Raw genomic sequence first — 22,985 nt, forward strand, 5'->3', positions numbered from 1 at the left:
CAGGATGCAGGAGGTGCTGGTGCTGATGAACAGGGCTGGTCAGAGTGCCATGCGCTGTCTTGTGCAGAGCAGCAGCTCTTGGACTCTGCACTTACAGCTGGAAGACAGTAATTTTTCTAACACAGAATGAAGCTGGCTGCACTGAATGGAATGGCTTTTACCTGGACAAGATGTGGATCTCTGGAAATTGCTCTTTTGTGACTCTAGGACCAGAAATATGCAAGCAGAATGCCTGTAGTCCCTGTGTTAGCACTGATTAGTGCTCTGTGTGTGTGTGTCCCTAATTTGTGCAATGCTGTTAGAGCCACACTGCTGAGCCCCCTGCTTCCTTCCGCCTCCTGCTGCCTTCTGCGGTCAAGACTGCTCCTGAGCTCACATGTCTGGACTCAGGAAGCTCTTTCTAGCAGCTTTTCACCTGAAGAAGTTCTTCCCTGTGAGGGTGCTGAGGCACTGGCACAGGGTGCCCAGAGAAGCTGTGGCTGCTCCATCCCTGGCAGTGTTCAAGGCCAGGTTGGACAGGGCTTATAGCAACCTGCCCTAGTGGAAGGTGTCCCTACCCGTGGCAGGGGGTTGGAACCAGATGATGTTAAGGTCCCCTCCAACCCAAACCATTTAGTGATTGTATGATTCTTATGGCTTGAAATGCAGTGCACCTAAATTCCTTAAAAATACTTTTATTTTAACAAGATTGCAGCTTGGCCTTCGATAGAGCCTGTACACTTAAGATGTCTTGTTCTGCTCCATGGGGAGCAGCAAATGTGTCTCTATGTCATGTAATGTGTAACTGCCTCATTTGCCTTAACAGAATATTTACAAGGAGCAGAATTGTGTCACCTGTTATTGCGACATAGGACACAATTGTTTCCTCTGTTGTAAGCTTTTTCCTTTATTTGTGATGATGTCTTCCTTGACAGCTTCCACATTTTATTCTCAAGGTGAGAAATTTATAAATATATAAAATACATACATTTATAAATTCTTCAGTGTTGGCTCCTTTTCTCCTCTGTCTGCTTGGCTTGAGCTCCTGGAGGAGGAAGGCAATTTCTCCAGTGGAAGGAGTTAAATATATCACCCCAGAAAAGAGCAAGCCAGATCTGAAAGCTGTTCCTGTAACACTAATTTTGATCTCAGCCCTGTTTCCTGTCTAAAGACTTTTCTCTTTCAGAGGAGATCATGAAATGTCACATTCATTATTTTTGTTCAGAGCAATCTGAGAGAACGGCTTTCAGCTCTAGAGATTCCCTCTCTCAGGAGCATGGTCTGAGGAACAACAACCACAAGTTACAGCGAAGTTAGAGCTCTCTATATTTTTAAACAATATTATTCTGAAGAACAATAACATGAAGTGTGTTGCCATGGTGTAGTAGCGTATGACTAATTAGACACAGATTCAATACATTGAAGTGTGCAGGATGACTACTAGAGTCAGGCCAAAGCCGGGATAATCTCCCCGATTTCCCCCATATAAAGCAGGTTTTGTTTTTCTTCACATGGTGAGATCCTGCAGCTATGCAGGATTCACCAGGGAAATTCCTTCTGTTATCAGAACAACTTTTCTCCCTTAATCCAGTTGATTACAGGCACTTGGGATGGACAACACAGAGCTGCTATGGCAGGAGCACCACTGCACTACCGACACCCTCTGAAGCATAGGTGAAGGTTGAGGAGACAGACACTTGTCTATGGGGGCTGCAAAGGAAGGTAGCACATATACACGTCACAGGCACACAGGTCCTGCTGATCCTGGGTTGCCTGTGAGCTTTTGCTGTTTCAGTTCAGCAACGGGCACAGCAATATTTAGAGCAATGTGAAGGATGTTTAGGCTATGACAGGTGAAGACCTATGGTGAGAGTGGATAGCTGATGTGTCTGGCCTCCCCTTCACTCCTCCTCTGCCTCTGTAAGCCCATCTGCATCCAGCAGCATTCTGTTCATGACCCTGATGAGCATCCCTCCACCAACTGGTCCAGCTCTCCGCAGCAGAAGACTCCCTGTTTTCTTGGGGTGGCTTCTCTGCTGGGTGAGCTTCCAGGGCCACTGAGCATGACAGCCTGCTCGAAGTGGCGATGGGAGCAAAGCTCTGCTGTGAGGCATCTCAATGCCCTCCCTGGTATTTTACCCTGTGGTTGCAGTAGCTGGGTTTCCAGGGATGCTGAACACGTCCCTTGCCTGTCTGGGACTGAGGTTGTGGGGGGTGAAGCATTTTGAGCACAGAGACCACAAGGCATTACAGGTGTGACTAGAGCCAGACCTCCACCTCATCAGTAAGGCGTAGATGTGCTGCTCCAGCAGGTTATCTCCACTGACAGACATACGGCCCTTTTGTACAGCAGATGCAAGAGACGCTGGTTTCTCCAAAGGGGACTGAATGTTGGTTTATGCTTGGCAGGAGCTGCCTAAAGCTCACCAGTGGAAAAGGCCAAGTCTGAGGGCTGGTGTGACCGAGGAGGACTCCTGGCATCTGCAGTGCCTGGTATGGACAGTGAAGAATGAGTTCATCTTTACTTCACAGAGACAAAACACTCAGATTTCTTTATAGCCAACTGAGAAAGAGATGCTTCTGAAGTCAGACTCTCTTTATGCTTTTTCAGATGTCCACGCTAAAGGAGCTGGGTCCTCTGTTTCTCCCCAGCTCAGCTGTGGGCACCTGTGTTCACTCAGGTGAAGTCTGCAGTGCTGAATGGAGGCAGGAGCGCTGACCAGCTCTGCCTATGAGCTCTGCTCTGTGCTTGCGCTCGAAACAGGCCGTATGGCAGCCTCCACAAGCAGCTACACTGAAATGTAGTTTTCATGTCTTGCCAAACTGTTCTTCCTCTTGCTAACTCAGAGAGCAGGAGCCTGGGGGTGTTGTTATCAATCTGTAAGTTGAATTCAGCATCTGTTCTGCATCGTCCTGCTTCTTCCCTAGGCATGAGGCCAAAGCTGGTGTTTGGTGTCCAGGAGGATGGTGGGACCTGCCTGCAAATGCAAAGCTGTGCTCGGGCTCCCCATTCCTTCCTCCATAAGCATGGCTAGCGCAGCAGAACAGGAAGGTGCAAATATGTGGTTTTTTACAAGCCAGAAAGTGGCTCTTGGGTTTGAATTAAAACAATTTTCCAAGAACTAAATGCTTTCTTTTCCTGCCTGTGTCTCTCTGAGCCCCACGCGAGTATTGAGGCAGATGGGTGCAGCCCCACAGATGTCACTGGGATGTTGGCCTTGGCTTTGTGGGAAGTTTCAGGAGGGAAGTGGGACAGACAGTGAGGTACCCTGAGCAGGGCAAACTCCTGACGGAGTACTGCTTAGGAGCCTGGGGCTTGGGGTATTTTAAAGGGAGTGCTTCCATGGCTCCTGGGTTAGCTGTACCAAAGTTGTGCTGCAATACTCTCTTCTTTCTGCTCTCCACAGGGCAGCAGCTTGCTATGAGGAAATTTCTGACTATTTTCACATCAAGTCTGTATTAAAATTAGAATTCTGCCTTTCTTCACCAAAACACATGAGTTAAAAATCCCATAGTCTTAAGAATCCCATCTAAAGCAGTGGGATATAATTGGCAGACTCAACAGAACTTCCTTGCTTTGCCTAGGTTCAGGGTTTTTGCATTCGCAGGCCTGAAAATAACTCCATTGCAAACACTGCTGTGGTTCACATGCAGAAGTTCACAGTGGTTCATGTAGAGAGGGTTTATAGTCCAGGAATTATTTCTCTGTGCCTCTTTGAGGTAATGATGTCCAGGTAATTATATGAGACCAGAGGTAGTGCCACAGGCTTAGAAGAGGAGGGTGACGTGAGAGCACAGTCTGCAGGATCACAGAATAGTTTGGGTTGGAAGGGACCTTCAAAGCTCATCTAGTTCCAACCCCCCTGCAATGAGCAGGGACATCTTCAACTGAATCAGGTTGTCAAGAGCCACATCCTGCCTGGCCTTGAATGTCTCCAGGATGCTACCTTCGCTGGGTGCTGGGCTGGAGGGGGACACGGGCAGCTCTGTAGTTCAGCCTCTCTCAGAAACCCTCAGGTGCCAAGCATGTGTGTGCTGCAGTGCCCAAGGGTTTTGCAGAGACTGTTCTGCCCAGCACGCTTAGTACTAATCCAAGGTCATTGATCTGCAGAATCCTTTGAATAATACAGCACAGGTTTGGATCTGTAATCCTATCAACCTCTGGCTAATTTTTACCAGGTCTTCTCAAAAACAATGACCCTGTGTCTCTCACTCAAGCACATTCATTTTTTTACTGACATTTTTAAAGGCCCTGCTGGATCAGTCCAGAAGGTTGTCTGGCTTCATGATTCGGAGTGGGTTGGAAAAGTTCTCTTCCACTTGGCTTATGTATGGAGAACTGTTTGAATGCAAGGGGAACAAACATGACTGAGCTGAGAAATGATTGATGAACAAACCTGAACCCAGGCCTTCCACACCACTTTAAAAACTGGTGTCTGCAAGGAGATCTCGCTGGTTTGGCTGGTGGTAGTAAAATGACATTGTATTTGTTCTTAAATACCGGGATCAAGGAGAAGTAAAACCCATGTCCCAGTGGTCTCCAGGGCTCTATTCCCAATTGTGGTCATCTAAATTGTTGCTCTTACAACTGAGTCCATTACCATCATAATATATTTCCCCCCAGAGGATGGAAATGAGGTAGGAGTTAAGCAGTTTCTGAGTAATCACATAACTCAAGCATCAGGGGCCTGTGGAAGAAAATGAGCTGTGATAATATTATTAAAGATTAGATTGTGAATGCCTTCAGAAAGATGACATAGTCCCCACCCCAATTCTGCTTAACTTTCAGCTCCAAGTTTTGACCTTTTCTAAGTAGCATTTTCTTATATTGCATTTTCTTTTTAATACATGATGTCATACTTTAAATAATATTTCCATTCTCATATCAAGTGTGTCTATTCCAAGCCACATGAGGGAATGTCAGCATAGCGTAATCTTGTGATCTATGATTCTGTGGAAAACAACTGCCTAGGGTGCGCATGTGTATCCTCATACTGTAGTCATAGTCTCACTCCTCTCCTTCAAGAAAGGCTCAATAATACCTACATCATTTCTTACAAACAGTTATCTGGCCTCTTCTTAAGGAAGTCCAAGACATACCGTGGCTTCAAGATCACCTCTATCCTGAACCTTCTTTCCTGCAATTTAAATCCATTTTTATCCCATCTATGATGGATAGGAAAATAAACCATCTTTTTTCTCTTTTCATCAGGTTGTTGACGTATCTGAGGTACTCCCCTCTCACTCATTCCTACTCTGTAGTAAACAACTTTTCCTCTTTCCTTTCAGGGTGTTTTTCCTAGATCTCTCGTTTTTACTCCTTTCTGGACTAGCCAGATTGTTTGAATCTTAAAAAGGGAGGCTCAAAACTTGACACCAAGCTGCTGCTGAGGTCCATGTCTCTCAGGCTGCTCTCTTGTTTCCCTTCCCAGGAAGACATTTGCCTCTCCAGGAGGGTGTACCACTGCTGACACCCCTACAGCCCCACTTCCACCTTGGGGCTAGTGTTCAGCCACATGTAGATTGGTTCAACAGATCTATCCACGATGAGATGGTGTAGGCTTTTAATTATATACTTGTTGTCTGCCCAGGGTCCTTGAAAGTTGTTAAATAATCTATTCAATTATTTTTCTAAGAACTAGAGTTCAAGTGGCTGTTCTGATGCAATCAGGAGCTTGAAGTCCAGTAAAGTCCAGAAGAGAATGGGGGGTCTAGAATGGAGGCATGGCAGTTATAATACAGGCAGTTTATTCATTTCCTCTAAACCAGTGTTAGTGGGGCAGGGGAGTGACCAGCAAAAGACGGCAGGAGGAGGTGACCCAGTGACACTCACTGTGTTCTTCTGAGGATGCTCCATTACTGCCGGGGGTGAATTAAAATTCATCAATAGCTGTTTCCAGGGATTTCCCTCGCACTGGCAGTTTTGGGGGCTGTCTTCTTGTACTTGCAGTTTTCCAAGCTGAGTATCTATTTCCTGTCTGTCTTTCTGCCCGTTCCATTTTGCTGCATGCATCTGTCTTGTCTGTAGCTGATCACCTCCAACTGATGAGTCCCCCTGTCATGACCTCCCTAGCTACATCTGTCTCCCAGCATGTTTCTTGAGGCCTGTGTTTGTCATCCCTTGTCTCTGCATCCTTCCCACTGTCTGCAGTGTGCTGGCTGAAATGGTATTACTATATATGGGCCATCTCAGGACTAAATGAATTTCACTGCATCAATGTGGTGACCTGGATATTCTTCTGAGATAAAATGTTTGTATGGTGGCACTTCATTAAAAAGAGATGAAGTGGGGAAATGAGATCTGAGCTCCCTGTAGTGTGCTGAGAGCTGGGAGCAGTAGCTCCAAGGACAAGAGACTGAGGTTTTTCAGATGCTCAAAGGTATGCTGCTAGTTAGAAAGCAAACATGAACAGACCCTTTCCTGTCAGTGGTGGTATGTCAGAGATAAGAGGCGTCCACCTTACCAATGACTGCCCAGTCTATTGAAATCACTTCTCACTTTAGAGTCTAGGGGAGGTGGCATGTGGGAGAGAGACATGGGTGTCCTCCTCCAGATCAGGAAGGCCAGGAGGAGGAGCAGAGCCCCTGTGCAGGAGTGCCAGAGAGGGTACAGCAGCTCCAGAGAGTACTTTATGCTGCCAGGATCAGTGCGAAACAGCTTGGTCCTTCCTGGGAGCAGCAGAAGCTGCAGAGGGGAAAGGGGAGCACGTGGCTCTTGTACAGTGATAGGAAACGTCTTCTGCTGTGCCCACTAAGGCTCATCTTCAGAAGTAACTGATGGTGCTGCATTACCTGTATGTCATATTTGCCCTTTTTTTCCATACCTATAACAGCAAGAAGTTTGTAAATTAATATAGCATACTCTGGTGCCAGCAGGCAACGCTGCCATGGTTGTCCGGCCCTTTCTGTGGGGGCAGTCAAGGCAGCCAGGCAGAGATGCTTGTGGTCATGCTCAGCATGTCCTGCCTGAGCATCCTCCAGAGTCATCAAGCCTGGTGGAAGAAAGAGGATTTTCTTTAGTGACAGCTTAGTCCTCTATGGGGGTACAAAGGCAGTGCCACACGTTGCACCTTGTCCCCCCAGCAGGGGTGGGCACATGGCCTCTCACTTGTCATCACACCAGCTCCACTGCAGGACCAGCACCCACTCATGCTTTTGGTGGCTTCCTGTCCTGTCTGTTGGGCTGCAGGCTGGGGTCCTGGGTGAGCCTTGGTTCTCTGTGGAGGCTCCAGCAGCCTCCTTCAGCCTTGCCTAGTTATGGGGATGTCCTTCTTCACTTGGCTGATTTTTGTTTGTTCATTTATTAAGAATTGTAGCAACAGCAAAAGTAAAAACTAAGTCTCATGTGTGTCTGAGTGTGGTTTACTGCAAGCTGCAGGCCACAGCAGTTACATTCCCCACGCCTGAGAGAGATTACGAGGGAGGGCGCAGGAATGTGCATCTGGCAGCACTTTGTATCTTGGCCATTTCATTGTTTTCTCTGCATCTGAGGTTCCTGAAGTTTTGGTCATGGAGGGCCATTTAATCCAGGGAATATCAGATCGGGGGCTGCGTAACAGATTTCCTCTGCAGGGAAACACCATTCAAGGAGAATTGAGGATGGTTGTAAATAAGTTCCCATGTTGGCTGCCTGAAGAAGCAGCTAGGAGCTTTATTTGGGGATCCTGACCTACCACAGCAACAGAGGGAAGCAAATTTCATTTTAAAGTGCTGGAAAATGTAGCTGTAATATGCCAAAATGTTAATAGCTTTGCTGAAGGCCTGGGGCCAGGAACAGAATCTGAGTTAACTATTCCAATTTTGGTTTAATTGCATAGATTTTGAGATAGTATTTATAATAAAAATATCTTTTTAAAAATGCAGTTCATTACAGTAACATTCTCGGGGAGCTGGTCGCAGCATTCTTGCTAAAAGAGACAGGATATTTAAAGTCTTTTAAAAACTCATTCAAGATAAATACAGACAACTAATCCAGATTATTTTTTGGACAATCTCAGAATATCCTTTTTCTTGAGAAGGAGAATACACCAGCTCTGGAGGTCTGACCAGAAACTCTTCTATGATGCTTTTACTTGCTTTTCTAACTTACAAACATGGTACTCACTTGCTCCAAAATGCGTTTGTAAATAGCCGTATTTGGCAGATGACTGCAGCAGAGGTGGAGGTTGCTATGCTTTGGCTTTGCTCTGCATGCTTGTGTGTGCACGTGGAGGGAGTCTGTATAATTTAAGAGAGAATCCCTTCATTCCTAAAAGAACAGACACTAATGATGACTTGTTTTCACAAAGAGATTTTATTGTGTCTGGGAAAATGCAGAACACAGCAGTAGAATTGTGCTTGTTAAAAAAGCCATAGTGATGTATGAGAAATGAAGTAAGTAAAGGCAGGCTCTGGCACAGCCCCCTTGGAAGTGGCATGGGTTTATGAAGGTATGTTGCACAGGTACATGGTACCGTTCAGAAAAACATTTTCTTTCACAGTGATTTGTATACTTGTCATTATTTTATTTTTACTCGTAACTTCTTTTTGCACCTTGTGCATTGCTGGAGTGGAGTTGTCCCAGTTCCATGCAGATGACGAAAGCAAATGAGTTTGTCACTAACAGCTCCTGCAATGGCACTGTGTTATCATCCCTGGGTGAGGGATCCCTCTGGGAGGGGTTTTGTTCTAGGGGCAAGGAGGGTAAAGCAAAGTGTGGCACAACACTGAACATCCTGTGCACGAGGCCAAGAGTGTACCTCAAAGAGCTGCACAGCGAGCAAGGCACAGGTTTCTTTACCACCTCTTCTTATTTCTGCTAGGTTTCTGTTCAAGTATTTAACTAGTTAAGCAGTTACTGCTTCACATTTGTCTTCAGGTGTCCCTGTGGCATTGTTTGGGATGGGGTATGGCACGTCCTCATGAAGACCAGAGTGGCTTGGGACTCCCTTCCAGTTCTTCATGCATGCATTTTGCAGCTCACTGCAATGTTTTGTGAAATATCCACCCTGACATTGCATCTAATCCCATGAAGCCATCTATACTTCTGCATAGAATCATAGAATCCCAGACGTTTGGGTTGGGCTGGGAAAGACCTTAAAGCTCACCAGTTCCAACCCCCTGCCATGGGCCGGGACACCTTCCACTGAAGCAGGTTGCTCCAAGCCCCGTCCAGCCTGGCCTTGAACACTGCCAGGGATGGGGCAGCCACAGCTTCTCTGGGCACCCTGTGCCAGCGCCTCAGCACCCTCACAGGGAAGAACTTCTGCCTAAGAGCTCATCTCAATCTCCCCTCTGGCAGGTTAAAGCCATTCCCCTTGTCCTGTCCCTACAGGCCCTTGTCCAAAGCTCTTCTCCAGGTTTCTTGTAGCCCCTTTAGGCACTGGGAGCTGCTCTAAGGTCTCCCCGTAAGGAGCCTTCTCTTCTCCAGGCTGACCCAGCCCAGCTCTCTCAGCCTGGCTCCAGAGCAGAGCTGCTCCAGCCCTTGCAGCATCTCCGTGGCCTCCTCTGCACTCACTTCAACAGCTCCACGTCCCTCTTGTGCTGTTGCCCCAGAGCTGCATCAGGACTGCAGGGGGGTCTCCCCAGAGCACAGCAGAGAGGGAGAATCCCCCCCTCAACCTGCTGCGCATGCTCTGGGGGTGCAGCCCAGCACACAGGAGGGTTCTGGGCTCAAGCACACACTGAAGCCGGGTCATGGGGAGCTTCTCATCACCCAACACCCCCAAGTCCTTCCCTCAAGTCCTTCTTGGCCCTGGTCAGAGAGAGGGGACATGTTCTTGCATGCAGGTGACCATGGGTAGGCTCCAGGCTTCATCCTGGGCTGGTAAGAGCGTGTTGTGTCAGCACATACAGGAGAGAGCACTTAGCCAGGCAGAGCTTTCCTGCAGCGCACAGGCTGGAGGCCCCATACAGAAAGACTTGGCATTATTCCCAGATGTTTCATTTCTCCAAAACCAGCTGCACTCCCAGGCCCAAGAAGCACAGAAGACAGCTGTGCTGCCCAGCTCTCTGCCTGCCCTCCAGCCTGCTGTGGGAGACCGCTCTCCTCCCCTTTTCCATGCAGCAGCCCAGGGAGAGGGGACAGACTGTGCATTTAGGTGGCTGTGGAAAGTTTCTTCTTTTAAGTGCTTCAAGTCACCTTTCCAAGGAGCAAGCATCATGCCCTCACCTCCTTGGCTGCCTCTTGGGCTGACCATCTTGCGGACATGCAGTCAGTCAGAGGGGGATCTGTCCCCACAGCATGTCATTTCAAACTGGAGACAAGCAGTAATGCTGCAGCTGGCCTGACCTGGCCTTGTGACTCTCTGAGCATATGGGGGTGACTCTTGCAGTACAAGGTTTCCTGCACAATAGCCCTGTTGTCCCTGATTCCCCAGGACAACAAAGCCCTTCAGAGTGCTTGGCCCTGGTGTTCTGCCTTGTACCAGATGCTGATGTCAGAGACAGTGGCACATCCCTCCTGAGCAGGGCAAGGAGAGGAGGGCTCCTGCTTTCCCCCAGGCTGCCCTGGCACAGGGCACATCCAGCCCAGAGCTTTCAGAGTGCTGGCACTGCCTCATCCCCAGGCTTTTGGCTCTCCTGCTCATTTCCACCCTACCAAGCCATGGTGTGTTAACTCCTGCCTGGAGAAGTCTTAGGATCCAGGACAGCCAGCTCATGACAGCCTGTGGCAGACCTCAGGGACTCAATTCGTGTTGAGGGGATGGGGCTGTGACCCAAGTAGCTCATGTCACTCTGTCATATCCTAGTGATATGAGTATATGCGGCAGCATGCAGAGCTTGGGCATAGAAACATGAAACTGAGCTACTATCAGCTCTGGGTCTCTTAAGAAATCAGCTTTGTCCCAGCTGGCCACATCCTGTTATTTCGAGACACCATGGCAGGAAGACACCATGGCTTCATTTCCTAATAGCAGAAAGGTAGCAGGGCAGAGCACTGAGTGTGCTGTTTGTTGGCGATCCAAGCTGGCTGTATGCTGGCAGATGAACCATTCCCCCACCTTTGTTTCTTCACCTAACCATCCTTTGTCTTGTATAATCCCAAGAGGCTCTTTGCCTGCATCCCATGAGCCCCATAACCCTAGAGGCACTATCAGTCTGTAAGATGATCTAGCAAGCTTTTCCCTTGACTCACTGCGATGGTTTTCATCCCAGACAATGGGGCTGATTGCTCTTATGCACAGGGGAGGCTCCAGGCTGGGTGCTCTGTTTGTGGGTTTAGGTTATCTCAGCTCCCCACCCATCACTGTCTCTCTGCGTTTCTGGTACTGTTCCTCTGTGCTCCATTGTGTGTGGAGCTGAGACCTTCATCACAGCAATCTGCCTAGTTGACCCCTCCTTGGCCTTCCCAGACCACGTAGCAGTGCCAGCTCCTTGCTGCTGCCCAATATGACCACACATGGCTTCTGTCCCATCCAGTCTCACTCTGGCCATCACCTTTCCACACATAGCTTGGCTGTGTAACAGTAGCTGCAAGGGGCTGCTCAAACGGAAGGGGACAGATTTGTCCATTACTTTTTGTCCATTGGCACAAAAAGGAAAAAGAACCTTGTATTTTCCTAGGAGGTGGTTCTTGAGCTCCCTGTGGGTATATATGCATTACACTTGCAAGGATACACATGTGCATTTAGCCATGGTCACCATGTTCTAGACACGTTTTCTCAGGGCAGACACCACTCCCATCTGGCTTTTGAGGGTCTTCAGTGCCTGCTGTGAGGGTGGTGCTTTACTTCCCTCTTCTTGGCTGCTAATTCAGTGCCAGGACTCTCCGCCCTTGTCAGATAGTGCTAAATGCTGTCACAGGGTAGCACTCACATCTGCTATAAGCACACGGAAAAGGAAGCATAGGAAAGTACTGAAAGCCATGAACTTGGGCAGGGCAGGAGGAGAAAAAGCCAGCAGCCAGGCTGTCCTCTGCAGACTGCGCTCCACTCCTGCCACACCATCTGCTCCCCAAATTGGGAGCCATCACATGCTTGTTATTCTCCTTCTTGCCAACCACCCTCCCCACATCAGGGCCTCACTCCCACACTCTTTCCCCACATTGAATCTCTTTCATCCCCATCTTAGTTCCAACTTCTCACACCTTCCAACTTCTCACACCTGCCTACTTTTCCTCTCTACCAAAAGGAGTTGATAGTGATTGCCAAGCACCTCCCTGAACTGCTGCTTTGCCTCAAGTGAGCATCATCTGCAGCAGGATCTGGGCCAGACCTGGTGCCATGGGTCGCATGCCCCGTGGCAAGGGGTTGGGACTAGATGGTCTTTAAGGCCCCTTCCAACCCAAGCCATTCTATAATTCAGTGGGAATGATTCTGTGATTAAGTGGGGTTGGAACTGGATGAGCTTTAAGGTCCCTTCCAACACAACCATTCTGTGATTCTATGACAGGTTCAGGTGCAGCTCAATGCTGTGGCTTTTCCTAGTCTGTCCCCTCACCCAGCTTTGTGCACCAGGCACACATTGAGAAGGAAGGCAGGAAAGGACTGGAGTTACTTAAATTTTCACCTCTGGCTCAACACCCTCTGTTCTGAAGGGGTCTAGGTGGGATTCACGGATCAGAACACTTCCCACTCACTTAAATCTCTCACACAACACTGAGGTAGAAAACATCACTCAGTCTGTCTCCCTGGGTCATGTATCCTTCACAAATAGTTTGTTTTCCCCTAATTTAGGGTACTGGCAGAGAAAAGTATACCAGTCCCAGAAGGCTAATTCTCTGCAAACATGGTGCTATTCATGGATATTACCTTAAAGCAAAGTCCTGGGCACATGCCTGTGATGCAGCCAGGGACCTGGGTGGGAGCGGAGGGAGGGTTTGGCAGCTATGGATGGAGCAAGCCCTCAGCAGGGAAGGCAGAGCTGGGTGGGGAGCATGTACACTGCATTTCAGAGCCAAATGGGATGTAGAGAGGTGTGGAGCTCCAAGAGGGTTGGCCCTGAGCAGAGACCCATGCACAAGATCTTAAGGTCCTTTCCAACCGTAACCATTCTATGATTCTATGAAGAGCCTCCTCCTGGTCACAGCTGCGGTGGGTTGGTAGGAAGGAGGCAGAGACAGCATCCAAGGAAACAGCAGCTTGGAGATGCTGACATTATTTAGGAAGCAGAAGGGGTGAAGAAGCCTTTGGCATGGCACGGAGGGACTTTGCAGGGCAGGGAGTTTTTTAAGACTGGGAAAAATGAGAGCTGTCCTGCTAGACTGGCACGTGGGGTATGTGCTGTGTTCAAGTAGCGCTCTGTGACACTCTAACACTTGGCACAGGCGAAGGGATGGTTTCTTTTTGAGGAGGAGGTGGCCAGAGATGAGGCATGGTGCCTGAAGAAGACGAGTGGCAGGGCTGTGGCTGTGGCAGTGTCTTGCTGTGTTCTGCTGCAGTGGCAGTGCCCACAGGGCCACCCGGGGAAGGGGACTTGTCTGCAGCAGCCATGTGCCACCAGATGCAGCCAAAGGGGAGCTGTGCTGGCTGCCATGACAACTGGGATGGGTCATATGAGCCGCTCCACTTTCTAAATATAAATCTGTTTCGCACAGTGTATGTGACTCCATGGAAACCAAATGTTGAGCAAGAAAGATTGCATAAAAATGAACAAAATACAGAATGACTCAAAGTACTAGAGGGACAGAGAGAGGCTGTGGGTAATGCTGGCGGGGTTCAGAGGTGTCCCAGGCATCTCACTTCCCCAAGGCACATGTTGATGGACCCAGAGAGGGTCTGCAGGGCACTTCTCAGTGCTGGGATCTTCAAGCCAAACTTGGGATAGACAAGAGCACCCCTGCCACCAAGGGTATTCTGTGCGCTTCTCTCACTAGCAAATTCTGTTTGCAGCATCAGCTGTGTCCACATGCAGACCCCACTTCCTTGACTGCACCATGTCTGCCTTGTTTCTGCTTATACCTGTTTCTGCTTCATGTGGGTTGACACACACCTTGACCAAGTTAGGTAGTTACTGTGAGAGTGGTGAGATGCTGCAACAGGCTGCCTGAGGAAGTTGTGTGTGCTCCATCCCTGGCAGTGTTTAAGGCCAGGTTGGATGGGGCTTGGAGCAACCTGGTCTAGTGGAAGGTGTCCCTGCCTGTGGCAGGAGGTTGGAGCTGGATGAGCTTTAAGGTCCCTTCCAACACAGACCAGTCTGGGATTCTGTGATATGTGAAAACTGCAGTTAGACAGAAGCTCAGTAATATCAATACAGAGCAAGCTTTTCACTGCAAGACAGAGGGCTGTTCTGGTGCAGGTTCACATTCTGGCAGATCTTCCCTGTTGTGTCCTTGTGTTGCTTCTCGCAGGGAGTTTCCCTGCATGTTTTGTCCAGCTTTTGGTCACCAGTGATCCTCCAGCACCAGGCAGGGCACTGCAGGGTTGCTGCTGAGCTGAACTCTTTGTGATGTTGGGTCTGCAGCAGGAGTGCAGTGTGACTCTGAACAAGAAGCAACAACAGGGAGATACCGACCTTGCATGCAGGTCAAACCTTTCCCACAGCTAGAGGCATCCCCTTCAGTTGCTCTGAGGCTGCATTGCTCTGTTGTTCCATAAAATCATGGAAGAATGTAAATTTGAAGAGGCTTTTGGAGGTCTCTGGTCCAGCCCCCTGTTCAGAGCTAGATCAGGTTGCTCAGGACCTGCATTTATGTTTTTGGGATTGTTCTGCTTTACCTTGGGTTGTGTGTTCAGGAGAGCCCTGGGGCTGCACTCTGCTGGAGAGTGGTATGAGCTAACCCATCTTCAGGGAGCTCAGGCTTTTAAATGCACAGATGTTTCCTCCCCAGGATCCTTCTTTGAAGGGGAATGGGGATTTCCTGCAGTTTGAAAATGGGAAGTAATTTTCTTCTATTGAGCAAGGCTGAACTTGTCTCAGAGGGTCAGTCAGCATGGGATGGACTGATGTGTGGTGGACCCTTCAATCCTTGTTGCCTCACTTTTCTGCATAAAACCCCTCTTTGGCTTTCTTTTTTCCACCACTGGGAGAGGACCACATTGCCACGTGGGCTTCCAAAGGAACAGGACAAGTCGAGCTGCTGCTAACTTGGTCATGAAGAGAGAGAAATAAAATAGTTGGAAAGTCAGAAGCTGTGGAGTGGGAGAGGCACCCCCACTGTCTCCCTTCTGGACATCTGCCCTATTCTGAGCAGGCTCAGCTAGACAAGTGCCAGGGCTTCAACGTGCAGGCCATAGGTGGTGCTCTTTTTTGCATGTATCATCCAGTATGTCTGACCCAGTTGTCATTTTCTTCAAACATGTTCCTAGACAATCTGTGCTTAACAGTGCACATATGAAACACTGTTCCCTGGTCAAGGGTGTCACCTCTGGGTAGGTTGTGATGCTGTGGAGCAGCTGTCCTGCCTGCACTGGTTGTCCTCTTCTCCCTGACATCCCTAATCCATCACCTGTGGATGCAGGGGGAATGGACCACAAGCAGTGGTTAGGTTCATGTGCTCTGCCCTAAAAAGCACATCATTCTGCCTCTTGTCGGTGCTGGTGTCGTGGACTGGGTGGGTTAACCTCATAGGTCTGCTTTTATTTCATATGCTTGCCTTTGCTAGCTCTGTGGCGTATGGTTTGTTGAAGAGCTCCAGTGCCCCCTCTGCTTTGAAATGCCTTTTGTATTTACTGCTCATTTCTGGTTCCTCTCTGCTGTGCATGTATCAGGAGAATCCTGTCCCTGTGTTTCTGCAGAAGACAGCAGATGAAAACCGTTGCTTGCCAAGGAGAATGAGGACTGTTGGGTGCTGGCTCTTGCCTATCCCTGCATGTACCCCTGCTACATGGACTTCTGATCCTAGGAAATCTTGTAGGAGGGAAGTGCTTGCGTTCTTGGGTTTGAATGTTTTGAGAGATACTTTGATCCCTTTTCCAGGCAGCAAACAGAGATGCAGGAGGATTTCAGTGGGGTCAGACGTTCTGTGCTCTGCTCACATTGTTCAGATTTCCTGTTTCCTCAACGGTGTGTTGCAGACATCCTTTTCAGGTCCGGAGCTGCCTGTCCACCAGCATGCAGCGCCTGGGTGACACTCCCAACGAGGGGAGTGGCTTGAGTGTCTCTCTCAGCAAATAGGCACTGTGGGATTTGCAAGATTCGGAAGGCAGAAGGGATTGATAACCCACCCAGCCCGGGCTTCTGCACCGCCAGGGAAGGGGCTTCAGGGTCCCATCTTTTTCTTTGGTTGGAATAGAGCAGATCTGCTAGAAAGAGGCACTTAATCTTGATGGAGGAACTTCAAGAAGTGCAGAGCCCCCTGGTAAGCCATTCCAGTCACTACTTATCCTCACAAGTGGCAGATTCTTTTCAGTCTGAGCCTGTCTAATTTCAACATCGAGTCACTGTCTGCTGTTTTGTTTTTGCGGGTTCGGAATGTTCTCTGCTGATAGCGAAACCTCTTCTCCATGTAGTGATTTACCGTTCTCATAAACTGTCCTGGCAATGATTCTCCTAAAAGTAGGAACAGGACATCGAAGTACTGGCACGGTCTTGTCGGGCCGTCCAAGGAAGAGGTGTGCAAGCAGAAGTGCCTCACTTACCCTGTGACATGAGGTGGGCACAGGGTGTGTAAGAGCTGGGTTTGGGGGGAGGTTTGAAGCCTGTCGGGGTACTGTGCCAGCTCTGGAACTGGGCTCTTGAACACCATCTGCCGGCTGCTTCCCGTCTCTGTGCTGTATCCTGGCCCTCATCTCTGTCCTGTCACAGCAGCAGAATTGTCTATCATCGCATGCCAGGTTAGCCCGAACTTCTGTCATATGGATGTGTAAACGTGGATCCAGTTTAACAGTGCTGATGCTTGAAGAAGGGACTGCAGAGGATCTGGCTAGGACAGGGTTGTGTCTGCTGAGTAAGAGTGAGAAAGTCTCTCCTGTGTCTGAGATCTGCTGATCTGGCAGAGAAGGGATGATGTGCTGCCACTATGGCCTCCATGGCACTCTGAAGGGATGCATTGCTGAGTGTGACAAAACTATGTGGTACTTGATCTATAGCCCCGTATGCTACTGCCCCACACCATGTACCCCAGAGCCTCCTGGAACCTTTGCTTCAATGAGCGTAGGATGATGAGGAAGCTCGGATGAAGCCAAGTTTCATTTCAGTTCCTCCCCTATTTGATTTTCAGTTCCTCTTTCACCTCTGGAGTATCAGTTTGGAGCAGAGCTGCTATAAGAGTGGGAGTTCATGTGTGTGGGATGGGATTGCACTGGGACCAGTTAGGGACCCTAACAGAAAAGTGGTCCCAGCATCCAGAGGATCTTCCTCTGCAGTCGCCATGGTGGTGGTGGAGGGGGTAACGTCCTGCCCAATAGTGAGTTGCTGTTCAGGAACACATTCTTCTCTAAAACAAAAGGAAGAGATCCACATATCCATACTCATCCAAGGAAACCACTGCCCCATTGTTTACAAGAACTTCAGCATTTGGCAGTGCTGGGGTTTCCCTTGATCATCATGGACAGGGACTATGGTGTTTGCAACACTTTGTTGGCAAAATCAGAAGCAAAGATAGAAATATTAGTAACTCAAAAATAGAATTAGCACCTGCAAACATAATGGCTTAAATTTGGTCTTCATACTAGTTCCATCCAACATTTGCTGGTCACCTCTATACTGTCCCCAAACATCTCATGTCATAGCCTTTGTTTAAGAATACAACCATGGCATCTGTCTGTAAAAGACCTCTGGTTTTCCTGCAGTCCATCAGGGAGAGCTGAAGCAACACTGAAGTGACTCAAAGGATGTTGGGGCAGTTGCAGAGCTTCCCTTAAGCAAACCAGTGCTATCTGTCCTTGCAGGGTACTGGTTCTCAATGTGTGAAATAAAGTAATACCAGGGGCCCTAAAATCTAGTCATGACCTACTTGGTACATGGAATCACTATAGGACCATATTAAGAAAGAGGGGTAGCAGGAATGGATAGGACTTCAGTTCCAGAAGGGAAAGCAGGTGTTAAGGACAGAAATTACAAGCCTGCAGTAAAAATGTGTGAAATTCTGTACCCTCCAGATTCTGGAACAGAACCCAGGGTTGGATTATCCCAAATTCCTTGTTATGGGGTGATCATGCACAGCAGAAATAGTCTGGTGTAACTTTGTTATCTTCAAGGCCAGAGATCTGTGCAGTGAAGCTGAGGGACCCAACCTGCTGCCAAATTCCTCACGAGCTGGTACACTCCTACACTGTGGAGTTTATTTCTTCTTCAGTGGGCTTTGGCAAACAATAAAGGGGGAGCATTAATGCTGTGATGGAGAGAGTGCAGGAGGTGTCCCAGGATGTGTCCCAGCATTCTGTGCTATTGCTTGGACTATGCTGGGAAGGAGAGTGGTTTTGTGGTTCAGAAAATAGTTTGGGGCTATCAATCATGCTTTCCCTTCTGATGTGACCTTCTCTGCATATGTTACTTGATCCTCAGCCTCTGAAAGGAAAGCTGTGGCTTTCTCACCAGACCTACCTGGTTTGGATAAGGATCATGTATGAGTTAGGTGCAAAGGCAGCCCCTCAGGAGGTAGACATGGAGACAGAAATCAAACAGCCTTCTTAGCTGTTACTGCAGTTATTGCAGTTACTGGGGTGACTGCACTGGTCAGAATCTTTCCAAGAGTTCTTTTTTCTGCCCCGTGTTTCATTACATTAGCTGAAACTGTAGTGAGGGGTGTCTGAGAGAGATGTGAGATGAAGAAAAACTCCCCTGCATGGCAAGTCGCAGAAGCTGAACAGGATGACTTCACAAACCAGCTTCTGTTTGTAAGGTCCACGTGATGAAAGTGTGTATCAGTGCCATACGCCAGCGCGTTGGTCTGCATCACCTGCACAAACAATGTGGTGCTTGCAGGGACATAATGCTTGGGAAGCCTGCAGTGAGGTATTTTCGGTCTTGGCTGAGAGTAAAACCAAATAAAAGGATGACATTGGATATTAAGGCCATCCTGCAGGTGTCAGGGCTGTGTGAGCGAGTTTCTGGTGGTGCCAGTATATGGCTGTAAAGAACTGGAAATAAGTACATGGCTGTTGGAGCCATGTTAGAAGTGGCATTGCATAGTGAAACAAGGCACTTCTGTGAACACTCATATCACAGAATCACAGAGTGGTTTGGGTTGGAAGGGACCTTGAAGCTCATCACAGCTTCTCCGGGCACCCTGTGCCAGCGCCTCACCCTCTCACAGGGAAGAACTTCTGCCTAAGAGCTCATCTCAATCTCCCCTCTAGCAGGTTAAAGCCGTTCCGCCTTGTCCTGTCTCTACAGGCCCTTGTCCAAAGCCCCTCTCCAGGTTTCTTGTAGCCCCTTTAGGCACTGGGAGCTGCTCTGAGGTCTCCCCAGAGCCTCTTCTCCTTCAGGCTGAACAAGCCCAGCTCTCTCAACTGGTCTTAACAGTAAGAGCCTGCTTCCCAGCATCAGTTCATTCCTAGAGCAGGTCCATCCTGTGCAATGGCTCAATCATATAATCATGTAATCTCATAGGTCTGTTTCAGTTGGAGAAGAACTCTGTTAACGCAGAGGTAAAACTGGGATAGCTTAATTTTTCTATAATGAGGTTTAATATTTTAATTAGTAAGACTCAGAGCTTTCACAGAAAGCTGAATGAAAGTGAGGTGTTTCAGTGGCATGTATGGAGGGGTCCTGCCCCTCTGATCACAGAACAGGCATGGTTGTGCTAGCTTTACTAAGACAAGACTTTCATGTCGTGCATTTTAGGCAATAGAATAACACTAACAATAATGAGAACATGTGACTTTGAGTAGGCTAATGTGCAAGATAAGTTTTCACTTGTATCATAAGCTGAGATCAGGAAAAAAAAATCAAATAGTAACATAAACTGTGAAAGCTTCTGCTTTCTCACATGTATGGCAGGGTGAGTGGAACTGTAAACTGATATGATTAAACCTTAGAGAGCAGAAACACACGGGATAGGAATAGATAGTTGATATACTACTGATTAATTCTGCATTAACCATGCTAGCCATAGGCATGAAGAGCATGAGATTTGAGTCACACACACCATAGAGTCCCTTTGTGTCTCCTAAGCGAACTTGTTCAGTTGGGGTTGGGCTGGCTGGTTCTCCCAGGCTGTATTTCTGCTCAAGGAGAGGAGCTCAATACTAACCAGCATAGGCTGCATCTGAGCTGCAGCAGTGAGAGAGTGTTCACACTGGCCTTAGGTCTAAACGGCTGCCTTTGAGCCTGTGACCTGTCTGTGTGAGTACGCCTGATGAGGCACGAACACGAGATCATTTTCAAGTTCAGTGCCTCCTGAGAGCCATTGCAATCAGCATTTTCTGACACTGAAGAGACACATAAAATGGACTTTTGGCTCCAAAATCATTAAATGTTCTTTTTATTCTGGGTTGTAACACAATTGGAATTTCACTTAGACTCTGAATGTGTAGAAGGACACATCACTGGTTTCTTTCTGTTGGTACTGTTCACGTGTCTGTCAGTGTTTGAATATTATATGCAGCCAGAAGCTGAAACTCTACCTGTTCCCTGAACATGGCTGCTTGTGAATCTAGTGCAGCCACTTCAGACCTGTTCCCCCCATGTCAAAAGGCATTTCCTGAACAGAGATTAGCTTCCATGGGATAAATAATTCCATTTCACACATTTTCCCTTGTTCTTTTGTATTTCTTCCTTTGAAGAAGTACAAACAAACAAACAAACAAAAAATGAGTACATCACATGCCTGATTTGCCTTAGGGAATGTGGAAAGGCAAAGTGGAGCTCTCTGGATGTGAGCCAGGAAGAGGCTCTTGGGTTCATAGCTGCAGCCCTATAGGGCTGCAACTGGCAATCTTTGGCCATGCATCGTATCTCTCTACCTCTGCCTTATTCAGTGTTCCTGATTGAAGGCACCAGGTGGGGTTCATGCCTCCTTTGGGATGAAGCCTTCTTTGCCAGTTTCACATCAAACAGCTGCTGTAGATGCCAAGCTACCAAGGACCCACAAGAGCTACTATGAAGCAGGAAGCAGTGCAGGAGATGCAGTGTAGTGGGACCATTGCTTGCACTTCAGCTTCACCTTTTTATTTTCCTTGCACTCTGAGCCTGCACTGAGGTGAAAAGATGTACAGCTGAGGTGGCTGTACCTGAACCCTGGCAGCAGTTCTCTGTGTGCCTGGAGAGCAGGCAACAGCATGACCCTCATCTCCTGCTGTTTTAATGATCTGGATCACTCCTAGCAACCTGAATCCTTATGATCCTTTATCTCGATGATATGGATCCAGATTGTATCTAGATCAGTAATGTATGCATTGCTGATTACAAGCATTATTAGTATGTAATCAGCATACTGATAAATCCACTTCAGCACACTGCTCCTGTAGACAACATGACTTTGTAGTGTTTCTTCTTGAAAATGTCTGAAGGCGATGGTGCCCTGTAAATTAAATTGGGGCAGCACCTCCGTGACAAGTGCTTTGACCCACCATTATATCCACATGAAATCAGATGAATGCGAGATGCATGCCTTTCTTTCCCAGACGCTTATTTTACACTTCGCATTTTACTACTTAAAGAGAAGAATTTTCATAGTCAGGTCCAGGTGCCACGGGACATTAAATACAGAGGAGTTTAATTTCTCTCCCAAAGAATGTTCTGTGTAGCCAGTGCTCTGAGGGAAGGTTTATTCATGTTCTGGGCAAAGCTAGGATAGATGAGAGGAGAAATGGACTAAAAGTCTTTGGATGCATTGTAATCTCTAGAATGCCAAACCACATTGTCCCTTTCCAGATTGTGTCTGGTTAGACTTTACATTATCTAGATACTGATTTAATAGGTTGGGTTTTTTCTCTTTTCTCAGCAGAAACCCAGAAAGACAACTCCTCAGACCGAAGATACCTTGAATGGCCATCTTCCTCCCGGCTGGCAGAGCTATATGTCACCCCAGGGACGAAGGTACTATGTGAACACCTTCACGAATGGTAAGTGGGGGTGGAGGCTCCAATAAATGTGTCACTCTACCAGTACAGATCTGTTGTAGGAAATTGGCTCTGAAGTTGATTTTGATGACAAAGTAGGCCCCGAGTCAAAGAAATTAATATGACCCTGTCACCATATGAAAGACAGTGATTATAAGAAGTTTTAGTATTCTGATCGTCTGCCATCTTAATCCCAACCATTAGAAGACATCTGAAGCTTTTACAAAAGATAAGAGAATGTAAAGTAGAAACACCCCTGCCATAAATGTTTTAGAATATAAACCACTGTTAAGGGTATAGTTTTTACCACATTCCTTATTTCCTTTTGCTTTAGCTGGAGGCCTTTGTGTCTATATATGTGCATGTTTGTAAAAAGTTTGATAGAATGTCAGGTATCACTAAAGCATTGATAGGGGAAAACAGAAAGAGTTAATTGAAAAGATGCTTGGGTCAGGGTCAGATTGCCCATGGAGACAAGGGAAGAAAAACACCCTATTTTGAGACATCAAAGAGAGAATTTCCAGTGTATATTTGTGTGTTTTATTCACTGTCATGCTAGTAGAGAAGCAGGCTTAACTAATGATCTTATCAGCTCCAGGAGACCTGTCAGACTGGTACCACCTCCGGCTTACCTAAGTCTACCTGCTTTTCTTGTCATGAGCTCACAGCAGCATTGCAAAACAGGGACTTGTGACCAGCGAAACCAGATTGCTTTAGCAAAAAGAATGGCAGAATGACAAAGGAGGAGAGAATAGCAAGAGTTCACCTTGTTCATAACGGAGTCAAAGCCATCAGGGATGACCACTGGCATTCCATTATCTGACTCACTGTGGGTGCAAGGAGGGCCATGGGCTGTCACAACGTGCCTCATGGTCCATTCAGCGGCTGATGTGTCTTATTGCAGAAGCCTTTGGCCTAAAATTTGGACAGATAATGATTTACCTGAGTTTTATGCACTGACATCTCATAGCACCCTCCAGGAGGTACATTACCATGAAACACTGCCTTCATTTTCAAGCAGTCTGCTCTGGCTCATGAGCAGCATCCCCTGCACAGCTGGGGAGATCAGTAGGGGTTTTATGTGATAAAACTCTTGTCACAGGAACCCTGTCCCAGAAAGGTAGATGGCCTGGACTCAGT

The 22,985-nt window shown here is 47.8% G+C and overlaps 1 protein-coding gene across 4 annotated transcripts in view; it reads left to right on the plus strand.

The window, feature by feature from the left end:
* Positions 1 to 22,985, plus strand: part of GAS7 (growth arrest specific 7) — a 99,064-nt gene that overhangs the window by 12,796 nt on the left and 63,283 nt on the right. Inside the window, exons 1-2 of one of the 4 annotated variants that reach the window (XM_030505859.1) lie at positions 16,037 to 16,198; positions 21,728 to 21,848. In XM_030505859.1, coding sequence (XP_030361719.1) covers positions 16,166 to 16,198; positions 21,728 to 21,848 — 154 coding nt within the window. In that variant the 5' untranslated portion in view covers positions 16,037 to 16,165. Of the gene's footprint in view, positions 1 to 16,036; positions 16,199 to 21,727; positions 21,849 to 22,985 lie in introns of those variants that run through there. The other 3 variants (XM_030505860.1, XM_030505857.1, XM_030505858.1) reach the window with 3 other exon arrangements.

Source organism: Strigops habroptila, chromosome 14 (assembly GCF_004027225.2).
Source record: "Strigops habroptila isolate Jane chromosome 14, bStrHab1.2.pri, whole genome shotgun sequence".
NCBI lineage: Eukaryota > Metazoa > Chordata > Aves > Psittaciformes > Psittacidae > Strigops > Strigops habroptila.